Below are 19,629 nucleotides of genomic sequence, written 5' to 3'. Positions count from 1 at the left end.
GTTATTTGTAGATATTGAACATTTAATTTTGTCGGTAATTGGTGGCTAGTTTTGTCGGTAATCGGTGGCCTCTACACACCCCCCCCCCCCCACTAAAAAAGGTCTAGCGACGCCCCTGCCAGGAAGTGCCTGAAAATGCGTCTAATTTGGTTCTAAAATTGCAAACGCTTCTTACTCTGGGAGGGGGCCAGAACCCCCTCCCAGACCCACCCCCTGCTTGGTCACTCCACTCCCACGCCGTTAAAGCCTCGTTCTGTCGCTTCATCGTTTTACATTTCAACCCTTGCCATTTTGTGCCCCCCCGGTAAGAAATTCCTGGATCCGCCACTGATGCCCATACCCCTTGAGCTTGGGGGCTCCGCCCCTTGACCCCCGCCGGGCTTTGCCACTAGACCCCATTTCGAGAAACGTTCAGCAGGGACTGCATGTTAGAGTGGGGGTGATTCGGATTTTTTTTTGTCAGCCCCCCCCCCCCCCAAACGTTTTTGCTCATTACGCCACTGGTCTGATGTACATGTCCAACATAACTGCCTATTTATATAATCTGTGGTTCAGGACAAGGTTTATCGTTTGATAAATTGATTATTTTCATCTGTTAAATCTTACTTAATGACAACTTACACAATATAACGAATAATTTATTGTAATCTTTTTCTTCATTGAATTGCCCCGTAACTATTTTGTTCAACTTTATCTGAAAAATGACTTTTACGTAATATTTAGGATGATTCTTTGCCACCCTCCTTTATCCAAAAACTGATTTTTCTTGTTTGTTGAAAGTAGAATTTTCCCATCAATTTTCATCCATGGAACAATTTCTGCCGCAGATCTACAGACACAAATCAATGTTGATGGTGTATCAGAAACATCGGCAACATTATCATGGACGCCAATTCCTGGAAGCTTTTTCTACCGGGTATTCTACACTGGGCCGGATGGAGTAGAACAGTCGGGGAATCCCACTACCGATCCCACAACAACCATTACAGGTCTTACTCCTGGAACTACTTATAACTTCCGCGTGGAATCAACTGATGCAGCGGGACAAAGAGTATTGGGAAATGTACCAGCCACTACAGGTATGTAATGTTTGTAAGATTTGAACTCACGCAGAATAGGAACAGAAAATATTGAGAAAAATGAATCATTTGAATTGTTATAAAAGAAATGCTGATTGCAATGAAATAAAAATGCAATATACATGTAAAAAGTAAGAAAAGAAATTGACACCGTTTTACGAAATAAAATTGTGGATTAATCTGCATTACATTGCCAATGAATTGTATAAATATATGTATAGCTTTCTTAAAAAGATAATAAATGCCTAAATATAATTAAATATCTATAAACCCATATATAAATGTAGGTTCTGATTATTCGATCATTATTTGATTAGATAAAGGACCTTTCAAAAGCATTCACGAAAAAGTAACAATCCATATTGGGAATTTATATTAACAATTGTAAAACAATATTTGATAGAGGTCATTAAAATCGAAGCATAGCTTGGAAAGCTGTGGCACTTTTTTCCTTTTCCACATGATTTAAAACAATCACATGTACCGTCTGACGTACAGGCGGTTGGGACGTACACAGCGTTTTTCGTCTGTCCCCGCTGTATCTTCAAATCTTAAGTTGGTTTTGTGCCATCCTTAGGATTATATAGTACAGATATGAAAATAACTTTCATCTGTCTTTGGGGTTTAAAAAGTGGTCGGACGTATACATGTCCAACTGCCTTTTTTAATGATTTTTGGCTCAGAGGAAGATTTATCGTTTAATAAATTGATTATTTACATTGTTTCTATCTTACTTAAAGGTAAAGACCAGTTATGGTCATGCGATTGCTATGTGAAAGAAACGTTGTGGAATCGATCAGAAAAGGTTGATCATCTAGCATAGATGTACTGCAAGGTTCTGGAATCATCAAAATGATAAGAAATTTGGCCCATTCTTCGTAAAGTTACAAGCACTATACACAGAAAGATGTATATGGGACTACCCTATATCTCTCACAGACCATGAGAGAAACAAATTTACCAAATATATGAATTAGTAGGCGGTTTCCCGGCAAATTTTTTATCATCATGTATTAGTCAAAACATATTCTTTCACATGATTGGTAATGAGAGCTTCCATTTCATTTTTTTGAAATTGGGGCGTTTCCAATACTGGTCTTTACCTTTAATGAAAACTTAAACAACTAATTCATTGTATTTTTTTTCCTACATGGAATCACCCCGTAATTTTTTTTGTGCAACTTAACCTGAAAAAAAAAAAAAAAAAAAAACACGAAATATTTAGGATGATTCTTTACAACCCTTGATACAAAAACAGATTTTTCTTGTTCATTTAAAGGAGAATTTTCCTATCAATTTTCATCCATGGAATATTTTTTGCCGCAGATCTACAGACACAAATCAATGTTGATAGTGTATCAGAAACATCGGCAACATTATCATGGACGCCTGTTCCTGGAAGCTTTTTCTACCGGGCATTCTACACTGGACCGGATGGAGTAGAACAGTCGGGAAATCCCACTACCGACCCCACAACAACCATTACAGGTCTTACTCCTGGAACTACTTATACCTTCCGCGTGGAATCAACTGATGCAGCGGGACAAAGAGTATTGGGAAATGTACCAGCCACTACAGGTATGTAATATCTTTAAGAATTGAACTCATGCAGAGCAGAAAGAGGAAATATTGAGAAAATGAATAATTTAAATTATTATAAAAGAAATGCCAACTATTCAATGAAATGAAAACGGGGGCTGGATATAATCCTAGAATTCATAGTTTTAAGAATATACGTTTATATCATACAGTAAACCGTTCCACATGTTTTTTTATCAGAGAATTAATGGTGTATCATTTATAAGGTGGAGTAGGTGCTAACCCCATCCTCCCCTCCCACTCCTTTCACTCGTGCCCCACTCCCTTTATAAGTAAGAAGAATCAACGAAACTTGCATTTGGTTTAGTTGGTTGGTTTAATGGTCTATTTTACCTGAGTGCAAAGAAAGCATATGCCTGTAAGTAAGTAACCTGGGAACCGACGGACTTAATAAAGAAGACTACTGTCCAGAGGGCGGTAGCAAATCAACTTGGTTTCGAACCTTGGTCCTCCCTCTCATGAACCAACTCTTGGGTCTGGGGAGAATTTAGAATGAATGAATGATATGCTGATAAAACATAACGGGTCATGCAATTACAACATGGACTTTCAGTATATTTTGACATTTCAAGGAAAAAAAGAGGAAAAGAGTCGTAGGAACAAATTAACGGGCCTATCCTATCTCAATAGGAAACTGTCTGGCAACTGAAAGCATCCTCATGCCCAGTTCTTTAAACAAATTAAGGATATTGATAATGGATATGATTGAAAAGAATTTAATGAAATTGAAAAATCGAAATCAGGTAGAACAGCTGATATAGACAGAGGGTACAAATAACATACGCAGTTCTATCTACATCTATTTAATGTTTTTCTGGTTTCTCTGATTTTTTTGGAGGAGATGTGTTCCTTTAATATTCGAATGGCACTGCTTTTTTAAAAAAGGGAAACTTTTGGAAAGCATTCAATGCACTTGTCTACCCCTCCATGATTAAAGCGAAAAGAGCCTCTTTAAAAAAATAAAAATGGTAATCAGTTCACTTCTCTCTCTAGTTTTTCCTTAGACAAGGGATTCATAGAAAGGAAATCCCATTTCTGCAAAATAGGGGTCTCATTTTCGAATCTTGGTTCATAATTGTCTAAAAGAACAAGAAATATTCATGTTCGTGTACGTAAAAATACAGAAAAACGTATCAGAAAAGAGATCGTTTGAAAAGCTTTCATGTTTTATTTGTATTTCGTCAATACAGTTATTATTTTTGCAAACTATTTTATATTCACTTGTAAAATGCAAAACGTTATTCCACTATTTCCTTCTTTTCAACGAGCTTTCAAACATTTTGAAAATATGGAACGTATAATTGTTTTCAAGAAAAATCGTCTCGATCTTCATAATAAGAAATTGCAGATATTTTGTTTACTTTTTTTTTCTATATTGCTGATGAGTTAACTATTACATTATATTTGTATTATACATATTCTATGTCTATACGAACATGTTATTATTACTATTATTATTATCATGTACTATTATTATTATGAATGAAATTTATTTTCAATAAATACTGTGAAGAAGAAAAAAAGTTGTATTTGTAAAAGTACTGGTAGCCTGTCTCAAAGTCCTACTGTGCATTGTGTCTGGTCACAATGTTCCAATTCAGTCCTCTTTCTCGACTACTTAATGAATTAATGACAAGACGTAACGAGACAGTTATTACCTTTACGTGGTAAAAATCACAATTTGGATATGTTGTGCATTTTAAATGCATATTTCCCAAAAAGTGTTTTGATGGATCTAGTAATGGCAACCACTGTATTCTGGACACCTTTTCCTTGCAACTTTATCTATTATTTATCAAATTTGTATTACAATTCTAATTTTAAAATTTCACAGCTTAAAACACAACTATGCATGCCTTTAATGCTTAACGTGACATTGTCTTTTGTGTACGTGTGCTCGGACTGCAGATCTCCCAACTGAAGTCAATGTGGATTCAGCCACACAAGACTCAGCCATTATCTCATGGACACCGATACCTAATACCATCTTATATCAGATATCCTACACTGGTCCAGATGGAAATGTACAAACTGCTTCCGCCACTTCAGAGACTGTTACACTAAATGGCCTGCTTCCAGCAACGGCATACAATGTTGATGTTACCGCCCTCACGAATACAGGACGAGTGGAAGTTGGAAACACAGTTGCAACAACAACAGGTCAGTGTTAAAATAAGAGTTCCTAATCCCAAACAATATTTTCATGCACATATTATTACTTTCCTACTCCTTGCCCTTATTCCCAGGTTCCTTTATTAAATGAAAATGTACAGGAAAAAACATAATAACAAATCTATACTCTGAATCTTTGGTTTTGTAAAAGTAATGTTGGTTTTCAAAGTACTTCTATATGGAAGATTTGTTTACATCTCATTAAAATATGAGGGAAGATACAAATCAAACAGCCGAAAGAAAATGAAAATTCTCTTTAAAAAAATATATTGTTATGCTGCATTATTATTCATCATTATTTTGTGCAGGTGTGGAAGACCCTCGTCTCGGATGGTTTAATTGTCTATGTTAAAGAAAGATACATTTTATTCTTACTGTGAGATAACATTTTTTTTTTTAAATACTTGCATTATGTAAATACTTGTTTTAACGAGACTTGCTTTAAGAGAACCATTAAACTCCATATTTAAGGTACTGTTCCCTAAACATGGTCGCAAAGGGCAATTTTCGATACGCTATTGTATATTTCATAAGATTCATGTTTGGGTTACGAAATATGTTATATGTTTGGACATTTAAAACTGTGATGGACAAGGCAAGAGTTGTCCTAGGTTTACTTTTTTTGAAAATCTTGGCAATTGTAATCATTTGACATGTTAATCTAAACCCAATCAAATTGATGTTTCAGCCCCCTCAGTTGTAAATTAGTTTTAAAAAAATCTGCCAACGCATCTTGATCTCTTTGCAGCCTTACCAACGTCAGTCACAATTCTAGGAAAAACTCCAAATACAATCAGCGCAGAGTGGACGCCAATACAAGATGCCTCCATATACCGCATAGACTATGTCAGTGCTGATGGCCAACACACAGGAATTGTCACTTCAGATGTACCCCAAGCAGTTATAAGCAGTCTACAGCCGGGTACGACTTACACGATAACAGTTCTTGGTATCGTACCAGGGGGCAGCGTTCAAGTTGGTTCAGAGTCGGCAACAACAGGTTGGTAAAAACACAATTTTGTCATTGTATTCTTGAGTTCTGGTACTGATGAAACTTTCAAATGTCACAGAAATGTGATGAAGGGGCTGCAGCTATCCCTTAGTAATATGAAATAATTACCATCATTCGAGCGTATTCGTATCCATTTCCCCCCGATTCGGGGGTGTGGGGGTAGATTCCATCATCCCAATAAGGATTTGTTTGAATTATCAACATGAGAGTATTCCACACAGTCACACACCTATATTAACAAACCTGGTTTTCAAGGACATCTGTCTCCTCAATAGGAACATACGCATTCATCTATGATATTTCCAGCGATGTACATTCTTGTAAGATTTCATGTTTTTTGTAGCTCCATAGTGGTCTTTTTAGATTATAACTTTGAGATAAAAAATGATTACTGGTGGAAGCAACTATGAAAGGTTGATTATGTAGTACATGACCATTAATGTATACTGTGAGGTTTAAAGAGAAGGTTGAGTTCTGGGAAGAGGTGAAAATAATTTGTGAGCGTTATCATTCTTATTATGCAAGTGTGGAAGAACATCAGATAAGACATGTTCCCTGAAAAGCATGGCTCTTCAAATGCCTTCATATTCTAAATATGTCATGTAACATCGTAAAACTCGGGGGTAGGATTTTTACGCCACGTGTTCGTGTAGTCCCATATACATCTTTCTGTGTACAGTGTTTGTAAAATTACCAAGAAATTGTTATCATTTTGATGATTCGAGAACCTTGCAATACACACAAATTCTTATATGCGAATTGATCAATCTTATCTGGTCGATTCCACACCGTTTCTTTCACAATGCAATCGCATGACCAGAACTCATCTTCATCTTTAAGACAATTATGATCAACATGAAATTTACTTATCTAATTGCTGATCAAAATCACATGCACTGCACGCATATATGCGTATATGGGACTGCACACAAGTCATGTACCGTGAGATTTTTGTCTAAACTTTTCAGATATTCCTCCAATAGTTAGAACATTAGGGCATATGAAAAGCAATCTTTTTCAGGGGATATTTCTCCCTGATATGATATTCTTTTAAAGTGACATACAAATATTGGGAATAAACCTCACGGTTCATATTTCATCTCTAAATCATCTTTTTATTTGATGACAATTTGAATAAGATGCTACCACAGAGAACAAAATATGAATGATTAAAATTTCAATAAACTCTTGAAATGTTTCTATTATCTTGCAATGTCTTCTGCTCTAGACATACTTGATCTCGTCGCCAGTGCCTCAAACATCCAAACTACAAGCTTCGACGTCATGTTGGAAGATAGACCTGAATTTACCTACCCAAGCTACCTGATCACAGTCAGTGAAGTTGGTGGTCCATTCTCTGTACAACTTCCCGCCACTGCAAATCGTGATGGCGGTATACTGACTGTCAATGCCGTCGGTCTTACAGCGGGCACGGAATATAATGTAAAGATCCAAGGTGTGACCAGTCTTGGGCAGCTTGAAGATCAAGTAACTTTAAACGAATTTACAAGTAAGATAATGGTGTCCATGTTATAATTGTCTTTCAAATGCATCAAGTTGAAACCCCATTTTATTAGACCCACTTGTTTTACAGTAACAGACAAAGGGTGTGTCTATTGTATCTTACTATGTTTAATTAAATAGCTCTTCTGTACTGTCATTTTAATAATATACATGTTTGTATCCTGCAGGGGTACATGTATTTACCCGGCACTATGTTTCTTAGAACGTATCATTCAAAGTGCTGTGAGGTTAGTAATGGTATGAATATTATATTACTAAAGGTACCTATAATACGTTATTATTATTATCATTTATTATTTGGCGTGCCTGGGAGGGGAAAAGCAAACTGAATCATTGTAACCCTCAGGTATCTACACCTTGTATAACTGACTTGGATACACAGGTGGATCACCTCACCTTGGGTTTCCCCCTACCTTTATACAACAAGTGCAGTAGGTTCTTAACATGCACAGTTAGTGACTCTGATCTACACGCGTCCTCTATTTAATGTACTTTCCGAGGAACTGAGTCACTCAGTTCCTCGGAAAGTACGGTGTTTTCCACTGTAACCAAGCATATGTCTTTGAAACGAGGGAGAGACACGTACATGTACATTTTAATACCACCTTCGTAGTTTCAAATAATGATACCATAATCCCACGCGACCACAGGACCGAATCCACCTATAAATGGCCGCTTCTCAGAAGTAAATGGAGCTACAGTTTTTCTTGAATGGAATCCCCCTGCTGATGGGCGACTAGATGGGTACATAGTGGAACATGGTACCGAAACTCAGGATCCTACTACATTTACACAGGTAAGGACAGTGACATAGATGAAAGAGAACATCTATCATAAGTGCCCTGGTAACAGTTGCTCCAGGCTTTAGTGCATATAAGATATCAGTCTAGAGTTGGTTGTCTATTGAATGTTAGGTTCGCTTTAGGTTTAGGCTTAATACGTATATATGTTTGTGTTTGGTCCAGGGTTTAAGCAAAGAATTTGGTTAGTGTAGGATACTGAATGCAGAGGAACTGCCGCAGCAGAATGTGTTATACAATTCTTTTTTCTATCTACACTGTCGCTCATAAATGTGGAATTTTTTTTTTACCCCAATTTACGGAATTATTTTAAAAATAATTTTAAAATAATAGATCTAGATATTAGTATACATTCTCAGATTTTATTGAATAATAATTTGCCAATGTGTGTTTTGCGTGACTGCTGAAGCATGTGTATGCTACTATGCTTATCAACTAAGGGATCTTCGCCCTTAAGTCATAAATGACAGTAATGAGGTTTAAAGCCCCACAAAAGGGCACTTATATGGCACATCGACACGGTTTTGATCCTGGGGCCTCACAGTTACGAAGCTATTGCTCTGGCACTAAACCATGACTGTACGCAGCGGGGGCTAGGGTAGGGGGCAGTTTCCATAAATAAAAAAAAAAACAAAAATGCAATAAATTTTCAATAATTTATTGCATTTTACTCTGGTCCCCAACATAAAAAATCCTCTGGACAGCCATGCATTATGGCTCAAGGCATGGGCACACAGAAGATTTGTTTATGTTGGGAACCGTGGTAAAATGCAATAAATTATTGAACACTTATTGTATTTTCTGTGTTTTTTATATTTATGAAAACTGCCCCCTACCCTAGCCCCCGCTGCGTAAAGTCATGGTTCAGTTACAAAGCAATGGCCTCGTAACTGTGAGGCCCCGGGATCAAAACCGTGTCGATGTGCTAGATTAGTGCCCTTTTGTGGGGCATTAATCCTCATTACTGTCATTTATGACTTAAGAGCGTAGGTCCCCTAGTTGATAAGCATTGTAGCATACACATGCTTCAGCAGTCACACAAAACACACATTGGCAAATTAGTATTTAATAAAATCTGAGAATGTATACTATTATCGAGATCTATTATTTTAAAATTATTTTTAAAATAATTCCATGAATTGGGGTTAAAAAAAATATTCCACCTTTATGAGCGACAGTGTACTTATCAAATGATATTCATAACAAATGGTGCCGATTAAAAAAAACAGCATTAAGGATTGTTCAGACGTGATTGGTAATGATAATAACGATAAATCGTTTCAAGATCGCTCTCATGTTCTGGATATGGAAGAGGCAATGACATTCGTAGTTTAGCCCTCAACGATTAGATGGTTACTTTAGGCCTCAAGTTAGATCAAAATGTTTTACACCTGTGCGTATTTCATAGTATATAAATGAAATGCAGAAATATACTACACATTCCTGTGGAAGTAACTTTGCAAGAATTCATTTATTCCTATCACGCCGAAAGAAAATATCATTGTAACTGGTTGGAACTACAATAGTTATACATTCAAATATTATATGTTGAAATAAATGATTTTTTTTTAAATCCAAAAACAAAGACGACACACATAATCAAAATATTATTATATATTATTTTCGATATAGTTGGTCAATATTATGTTGTGCATTTTGAGTACAGCAGGAGAAAGTATAAAAATGGAGGAGACAAAATAGGATTGCATGCCTAGGAAAACGAAATTTCTTCATATGGGAAGGGATCATTCAAGATGCAATAGCAAAGTGAAGTTTCAATTAGAGATTGAATGATAAAAACAATTCGGAAATAACGAACTGCTTAAAAGCTGAGAAATAATAAATTTAAACCTGTTTGCCTTCAAGATAGCTGAAAAGCTAGAAGTTACATTCCTGAACGGTTATACATCAAAAGGTAACAGGGTCACAAACTTGTCATTTCTATTTCATTTGATTCAGTATCTTTGTTTTTGTGATAGGTGGTAAACTTTATTTATCTTTCTTTCTTGAAAATTCCTTTATAGCATATTATTACTCTGAGTCTTCAAATTTTCAAATTCAAATTTTCACTTTTAACAAATCAAAGACGAAAAATAAGTCTGTCTATATCAGTAGTTAATTTAAGTCACAACTATACTATTGTGAATATCAGCTGAAATTCTAGAACAAATGCGCTATATAAATACATTACTATTCTTAACATATGGATCAGAGCAAGAGTTACCCGCATTAATGTAATATTATTACATTTACACAGGCTGTACTTCCCCTTGGTCAGACCAGTTATGCCGTCTCAGGACTCAATCCTCTCATTCCCTACGTCATAGGACTGGTTTCTTACCGGGATTCAACAGATACCTTCAGTGATTTCGCAGAGCTTCTTCAAGAAGGCAATTCTAATTTGGTAATAAATCGAGGTGGGTCTTGTCATTTCCATTTGTACGTTTACCTCCCGTATCACTTTTGAAGCACATAGACACACTGTATTGTATTGTCAGATGTGCTTTCATACAACAAGAGCAGAATATCACTGTTAAATCCTATAGGCGATGCCGTGTTTTCAGTTAATTATCAATATTTGTTAAAGATGATTAAAAATTGATGATGATAATAATACTCATCTTCATCACTAACATCATCCTCCTTATAATATTATGATCTATATACTGATAAGAATACTAACCAAATTAACATTGCTAAAGGTGCGTACATTGTACTATTCATACCCTGGATTGACATGTAATAGCCCAGCTGCCCTTAATCACTGAAAACATTCAAAGATATATTTGAAACTGGTGCCAAGTTTAATACTGCACCTGTGTGAAGAGTGGAAAATGTAGACTAATGACATGACAAAATACAATGCACCGGAACCGAGAACCGTATGATCAAGAGTGCCGATAATTTTTCCACTAGAACACAACATCTCTACAGTCATCATCCTAACCGATGAGAGTTTCAATAAATACCTCAATGTTTTATCCTTTGAGCAGCTGATAATGAATGTGCCAGTAGGCCATGTCAGAACGATGGCCAGTGCTTTGGTGAATCAGGAGGTAGATCTAGATGTGAATGCATCAACGGTTTCCGCGGTACTAACTGTGAAACAGCCACAGGTAACTATAATCCATTTTTTTTTTTTTTTTTTTACTAATGGTAGACGGCATTGCAAACCTCCCGGGAGAGCAACATGATGGCAGTGTACACTTTAGATCTGAACGAACATGCCAAAAGCATGGGTAATTATCAGCAAGAGAAGAGTCATGTCTGGTAAAGTAATACATGACAGAAATATTTACTTTATTGGAATTGAGAAATAAATGCATCAAGCGAAATAGATCCTGAAAAAACTTGTGACTCTCTGAACAAATTTCAATGTATGATCCTGTATTTGTACCACGGTCGAGCTGCCAAACTAACTAGTGCTCAATCATTTTATATACTCATTGAGACTTTGGTGGAGAGTGGTAACTGTAGGTTAATGTCTGTGTGTAAACTTCGGACTCCCTACAGATGAATGTGCCAGTGAACCATGCCAAAATGGAGGAACTTGCTTCGATATTACAAACGGATACATATGTAGTTGCTTTGCTGGGATAACTGGACTGCGCTGTGAGATAAGTATGTAAAAGTGATGTTTTTGTATAACCGGATGTAGAATTCGCTTTTTGCAAATACGAAACGAATACTGTATGTGCAGTGACTTGGAATCTTACACAATACTAAACCCAATAACGGATTGGAAATATGAAGAAATATTAACCCTGGGATCGTTTGAAGCTCTTCGTGTTAACATCTCAATGTAGTACAGGGATTCTGTAGAAGAGAGTTGTCTATCGTACAAGCTAGAAAATGAATAAATCCTCATTGCAAGCTATGGATCTGTTAAATTAAGATAAGTGTTTAATCTGAATGACGTGAATCGGTGAATAGTTAACAATGCCTTTACCAAGGAACTAGGGAATCAGAACAATTTTTAGTTTCCACGGCTTCTTCCACATCTAAGACAACATTGTCTACATTCCATCTTTCCTTAAAGTTAATATTTTGCAAATGCAGATTTTCTCTCAATATGTGTTGTTTCTGTCTTCCTAGGACCTAATACATGTGCTACCAGTCCTTGTCTGAATGGTGCAACATGTGTGGATGAATTTACAATGTTCTCATGCTCCTGCTTACCAGGTTTTATCGGTAATTTGTGTGAAACAAGTAAGTTTCATTTCATTTCATTATATTAACCCATTTGGTACTGGAGACGGGTTGCTCCTGTATCAAAACCTATAGACATGGAAGAATGCAGTAACCGATCAACCAAATAGGTCTATGTTGCACTAACATTGAAACCGGATACTGGGCGTTATTTAAAATCGGATCTAATTAGTCTGGGGTCTTTTAACAGGGTCTTGTAATGGTAACATAGCGACCAAAGACTTTAAACAGGTTGGCACCACCTCATTTCTGGAACCATGAACATTTTGATGATTTTGTAGCACTCTGTCCAGCTTACACTTGATATTTCTTAGTTTACCTTTTTCTGAATACATGCAGCTAGAGATCATTGTATGCAGTTACCATATTCGTAAGGAAAATACAAATGAATTGTATTTATTTGTCATCTTTTTGGAAATCATTATATTCATTGATTTTTTTAAAATTTTATCAGCCGTTGTCAATCCACTGCAGGATGAAGGCCTCAGCATGATGTTTCCAAATGCTTCTGTTCAGCGCCTGCTGGTGCCAATTTGTCTGTCCCCAGAACTGTTGCAGCTCGTCTCGCCATCTTTTTCTTTGACGTCCCCTGTTTCGTTTTCCCTCATATGGTGTCCAGTGAGTGATTGCTGAGCTCCAGCGATTGTCATTCTTACAGCTGATGAGGCCCGCCCAATTCCATTTCCATCTTTTCACTGTTTCAAGGATGTCCTGGACTTTTGTCTGTTCCCTGATCCATTTGTTCGTTTTTCTGTCTTTGTATGTGATGCTTAGAATGCTTCTTTCCATGTTGTGTTGCGAGGCTGCTAGCTTTCTTTCCATTTTTGAAGTTAGTGTCCATGTTTCTGCAGCGTATGAGATTGCTGGGATGATGCACTGGTTATATACTTTCTTTTTCAGGCATAATGGAAGTTTGCCTTTCATGATGGTGCTGTATCTGCCAAAGGCTCGCCATCCAGCTTTGATTCTTCTTCTTATTTCGTTGTCTTGATTTTTGTCTTGGAGGGAGAAACGTTGCCCTATATATATTCATTAACTATCGTTAAACTGTTAAAGAAGAAACAGTCTGAGTAATCCAATTTGGAAATCTTTATACTTCCTTAATTAGTGCTTTATGAATGGGATTTCACTTAAATATATATGCTATGGGCTTAAAGTTAAAAAAAATGACTTGCCAGTAGAAGATCAAACTCACAGCAAGCAAAAGGCTATTTTCATTATGTAATCAAATTTATAAATGCACAAATCTGTGTTAAGTGACTAGTTAAAAAAAATATTTAATTCCCGTAGTGCGAATAATTGTATCAATAGTCAGAATGTAAATTGCATACATTTCATGTTGTTAGGTAAGACTAAGTAATAATGTTTGTCCTACCTAGCAACAATCTGATGAATATGATGCTTAAAGGCGAGCGTCCAGATTGAGCAAGAGCTCAATCTGGTTTGACGAATCTTGAAAAAAACGTAAGCATATGTTTATGAGAACAAGTAAAAGGTTCGTTTTATGCAAACATTAAAAAGCCAATGCTTGATCTGTAAGCAATTTGCGGGCAGCAAGTAATTGCTTATCATTGTGCTGGCATAGCTAATTGTTATGCATACGATCCACTGTACTCAATTAACGTTGAACCGTTCAGGTAAGTTAAAGAATATTTACAATATGATAACAACTGTATATTGTCAAGTTTAACAATGCCAAATCAAATTATTAACGATTCAAAAATACAGTTTTATAATGGATTATTCAAAGATAAGAAATTCTTTTAGCAGATGATCAAATCAATAGTATTTTACAGATATCGATGACTGCTTGCCTACCGACCCCTGTTTAAACGATGGCACCTGTATAGATTTGGTCAACGAGGTCTTTTGTGTATGCCTGAACGGTTTTTCGGGTACAAATTGTGAAATAGGTAATGCCATGATTTTTCAGTTTATTATGATCGTACTGTTAAGCATGAATGAATAAAACTATATACGGAAAATATAACTGAAACCATAAACTATATCACCGACACGTGTCTTTTAAAGAATGACAATTCAAGAAAATATCTTTAGAAATGTATATGTACAATTTCAATAGATAAGAGCTTGAAAAATATTATTTGTAGATGCTGATGCACATCTGTAAATAGTTCCCTATCCGGTGAGATTTATAACACAATATATATTCTCTCTCTCTTCCTGATTCATGAACATACCGAAAAGGAATGAATAAAATTGAATGCTCCAAACATGGAATTAAGGCTTCTTCTCTCTGCAGACTAGGTTATGTTTCTGCTATCAAGAGATTTTAAAAAGTTAATTACATTAATACTGTTGAATATGGAATCGTATAAAAGTGAAATCTTTATAATTTAAATTTTGCATAGTCCATGATAAAACAGAATGTCAACGTTATAAATATATGTGCACACATTTTAATATCATATACTTGATTGTAATATTTCTATAGACATCGATCAATGTGATCCAGATCCGTGTGAGAACGGAGCGTGTGTTCCTACTGTAGGATCGGCAACCTACACCTGTATTTGCGAGCAAGGCTTTACAGGACAAAACTGTGAAACTAGTAAGCATTACATGTCTTATTTTGTCAGTATAGTTCTCAAATATTTTATGGGATATACATATACACAGCAGAATTAACCCAAACACTGCAGCTATCGGTAACAAGGGTTGAAAATATCAGTCACAAAATTTCATTCAGATCTCTTTTTCAAATTCTTTTCAAATATGAGCGTATCCTAACCCAATATGTACTAATGCTACTTTAATATTGTAATGCTTAGTATTCAGGTGAGTATACCGTCGATTTATGGGATTTCTATTACAATCATAGAACAACAATACTAGAGTATACTTGGAGGATATCTTATATTCTTATATTTTGTTAACCTGAGGAAAGTGATTTTGCCATTATGTGTCACAAACGATTAAATATGAAGAAATCTTCAAATTGCCAAAGCTGAGAAGAAGATAAATTTATAAGGGGGAATCCTTGTTTTCATGTTTTTATGGACGATGATAAACAACTACTGCTGACCATGAACTTATATTTTGGCGTTTAATGATATATCGCAATTGTGTTTAAAAAAGGAGGAATATCAGTCAATAAGGGTAATTATTATCGCCAAGGCTCTCGGAAAGTGTGAATTGCTGGGTATTTATTAATCCAGGGGATTGTCATTGCAGCGTATTATTGGTTTATGGGGGCAATTATGCTCCGTTGTAATTAATTTCAGGGCGTAATTGTCCTAGGGGTGATTGTCCTAACGGGGTCGTTTTCCGTTGGATGATTGTTCAGAGGAATTTTCTAAGGGAAATTTTCCTGGGCGGTTATTGTTTTCGGGGGTGATTGTCCTCAGGGTCCGTTTAATAAGGGGTAAATGTTCTGTTGAGGTAATGGTCATATGTGATATTTGTCCTAATTGGGTAATTGTCCCGCTGGTAATTTCCCGGCGTGATTGTCCAGGGGGTAAATGTCCTAGAACCTTTGTCAGTATTTATATTTATTTTCACGCATGTCGGCAGCTTTAGGTACTGGGACCCATCTCCCAGAAACAACGGATCCCTTGTCACAAACTACGAATTTCACTTCGAGACCTGTTACAACACCTGAACCAATAGCAGCAACCAACTGTAAGTTATTTTTTTCTATGTTAACGGTTTATAGCTTTTGCATTAAGAGGATGCAAAAATAATAGAACATTTGGTAAAATATGTCTGCGCATTTAACTGCTGTCGAGAGCGTACCTATTTAGTGTATTGGAGTACGGTTTCATGGAACACGATCAGTTTATTGTACTTAAAGATAATGCTGAGTTCTGGTCATGCGATTTTATTGTGAAAGGGGCCTTGGAAGCAGCCTTCAATATCCACCATCCAAACAACAAAGCGAGCACGCTAAACTTAAAAATGTGCGCACACGTGGGTATTATTGGTCCGAGGGTATTTTTCTGGATGATAAGTGTACGGGGGTAAATATGAGTGGTTGTAATTATCTTCAGGCTATAATTGTCCAATGGGTAATTTTCCAGGTGTGTAATTGTCTTCGGGGAAAACTTTCTAGGTATGATTGTCCTAATGGGTCATTTTCTTATGGGTGATTGTTCAGAGGTTATTGTCTTCGGTGGTGGTTGTCCTCGGGGTCCGTGTAATAAGGGATAATTGTTCTGAAGAGGTATTTGTTCTAGGGGTTTCACCCTTACGACAATTAACCTATTGGGGGTAATGGTCCAGGGGGTGTTTCACAAAGATTGTAAGTCGAACTCAACTCTTAAGTTAGACTTAAAAACTATGGAGAGCCATTTGTAGCCCATTTAAAATGAATTTTACAAAATATATTCATATTATTCACTTTTTTTACTGCTTTTATAGACACCATCTACATCGCAACGGCGGCTGTTGTACTTCTGCTTTTACTGGTCATTTGTAGCCTTCTTTGCTACATGAAAAGACAAAAGAGGTATATTTTGATTTCAATAAGATGTTGTTGCTGTTGTTGTTGTTGTTATTGTTGCCTACGTACTCAAGCCATCTTTGTCATGTTTATAGCTCAAATACGACATTAAATGTAAAAAATAAACTTAGATTGACCCATATGCAAGATGGCCCAATCAAAACGGACAAGCATATTTATAATAATTTGATAAAGAGTTTCTTGATTTAGGGAGAATTTTGTAACGCAAGGTAGGAATTCAAATTTTCCAAGTATCACAGAAACTGCGTTTTAAATAATTCGTATAATTTCATGTCTGTGTTTAAAAAGCCATTGAAAAAAAGGCTGAAAAGGGGAAATCTGTGTGATGAATGTTATTTTAGTGTTCAATCTGATGTTTGTTACATCTTGACCAAAGCTTAGGCAAAGGTAAATTCCTAAAACTGCACAATTATACCATATATTCATCAAGAAGCACTGCAGGTCGATGTCTTGGACATTGTTTAACAGAAATGCATATAAAAAGAAAAGAATCCACCGATTTGGGCAAATGTTGGATCCTTTATCTTCTAAAAAGATTCACATCTACTAGTACCATCGAAATTCGTCCGGCATTATTAGAAGTTTAAAAGTCCGTTTTTAAGAGGCATAAATTGTATAAAAACAATTATAACGTGGGTATATGGACACATCAATAATACACTACAGAAGCCCTGCTTAAAGCAAGGAATGCTTATGTATGGTATGGGTATTTTGTGATAACATCTTTTTTTATGGGTAAAATTAATCTGCAGCCTCATCTGGATTTAGCGTTACTAAATCTCATTTTCGATGCTTATAAGCTACATGGCACTTGCTGATATTAAATATAACTTTTAATTAATTTCCGTTATTTTCATCAAGCACGGCGGTTCAGAAACGCACACGCTCAAGGAAAGAGCCAAGTGACGCTAGTACAGATGCCAACCCGTCGGTTGAACTTCGACCTTTACCTCTAAGACCCGCATCAAGACAGTACGCAATCAGAATTGAGAGGAATGATGCCGAAGACGGTCGCTCAGACGAAGGACAACTTGAAAATCCATATGCAGGACAGCCTCACACTTATACGGATATTTTATAAGAAGATAAATAATATGTATTTAATACGATTGCAAAACCTTTTACAGAAGTTAACTCAAGATCAATGTACATTGTATATCACAAAGAAGTTATTTTCCGATTTAAGACGTAATTGTTGTATCCGCACATTTTAACATGTGATGTTCAGGGCCACTGAAATTGCCTCTCATTAATAACTATTTCGAAAGTCGTTGTGATCTTGTCGAACATCATTTGTTCAATATCGTGCTATATGTCTATACACGAATTTTGGATATTATTCAACACTTTTTACTCATTTTGATTTAATTTCGTTTCTGAACTTCAAGATCTTGCACATTTCATCTTTATTGATCATTATTTTTCAATGGAAACTTGTCAACAAATATTTATTTCAACACGTCTCTTTTGGTCAAAGACAGTTCAGGTGTTACGTCATCTGTGAACATGCGGTGTCATTAATTAATTTCTTGGTTGCGGTCAATAAAAAAAAAAATTAATCAATTAATTTTCATCTCGAATCACGTCACTTTGTAGAAATGACAAAATGGAAGTTAGCACTGGCGGGAAAAATTCTTAGAGATTTAAGAACTTTGCGCAAAAACTTCTTTACAAACCTTTCAACCATTGATAGAAATTAAAAACATTTGATAGTGATTAACATTCTTTCCATTCCTCCTATTCTATTGCTTTACTAAATTCCTATATGTTTCTTTGTTTTTCAATTTTCATTTTGTTTTCTTTCTCCATGGTCTGCTAGTTGAGGGTGGTATTTACACCTATGTGCACTTAGATTAAAGGATTAATGTAATCAGTGTAGCATTTGAATGCACTTTTATTTGTATGAAAAGCTAAATATTTTATTTCAATACAGCTCTTAGTTTGTTCGAAACAATCGTTTGATTTCGGCTTTCGATTTTTTTTTTCTTGGACACTATTCAACATCGTGTAATTATGTGATGTAAGTTCAGTTGAGTCAAACATGACTGTAAGTAATTTATGAATCATTCAAGTTGCTTAGAAAGTGAATTTGGAAAGAAAGGAACCAAAGGTTTTCTGACATCTAGTCCTAAATGGAAAGATTAAGTAAGTGCTTAGACTTTGAACTATGTTTGTAATAATTACAAGAATCATCGTGTATATTCAGATGTATAATATATTTTTATCGCTGTACTATGGTGTAGTATCTATGGCACGGAAAATAGCAAGGATGTCATTCATCTTTAATTCTCACTACACTCGAGGACTAACCACGTGTGAATAACAGTGATTTAGTGTACAGTTGCATAGGAATTTAGGCCTTTGGTAATAACCTAATCGAAAAACATCATTTTCTTAATGTTATCAAATTTCATATAAACGTATTCTGGTAGACGGTATTATTTACTTCAAGTCTTAATTTAGAGTAAAAAAATCGTGCCCATTCAAAATTAAAACAAATGTTGCGTTTGTAAGCATGGGAATATCCTCTGGGTAATTCTTTGAGCTCTCCTGTTTACAATGTTAGCAGATGATTATTACATAACTCAAGAAAATCTATGGATGATGCCAAATATGTAAATAGATAGTCTTGTATAATCATAAACTCAGCTTAAACTACATGTCACGCAATAAGTAAGTGAATTGAAGTATGTGAAAATGTTTATAGAAATAAATTAATTACCAATTATGACAAGATGGAAGTCACCTTGA

At 35.7% G+C, this 19,629-nt stretch overlaps 1 protein-coding gene across 1 annotated transcript; it reads left to right on the top strand.

Annotated features, from left to right (window-relative positions):
- The first annotated feature begins 7,074 nt into the window (after positions 1-7,074).
- LOC583694 (delta and Notch-like epidermal growth factor-related receptor) lies at positions 7,075-17,834 on the top strand. Its single transcript, XM_030985084.1, has 8 exons — positions 7,075-7,372; positions 8,037-8,182; positions 10,444-10,603; positions 11,180-11,302; positions 11,700-11,807; positions 12,282-12,395; positions 14,192-14,308; positions 17,740-17,834. The coding sequence occupies exons 1-8, from the start codon at positions 7,075-7,077 to the stop codon at positions 17,832-17,834; spliced, it is 1,161 nt and encodes a 386-aa protein (XP_030840944.1).
- Positions 17,835-19,629: the final 1,795 nt, after the last annotated feature.

Source organism: Strongylocentrotus purpuratus, unplaced genomic scaffold (assembly GCF_000002235.5).
Source record: "Strongylocentrotus purpuratus isolate Spur 01 unplaced genomic scaffold, Spur_5.0 spur5_scaffold_14, whole genome shotgun sequence".
Taxonomy (NCBI): Eukaryota; Metazoa; Echinodermata; class Echinoidea; order Camarodonta; family Strongylocentrotidae; genus Strongylocentrotus; species Strongylocentrotus purpuratus.
Note: the sequence above shows the minus strand (reverse complement) of the source record. Positions and strands in the feature narration are given on the sequence as shown.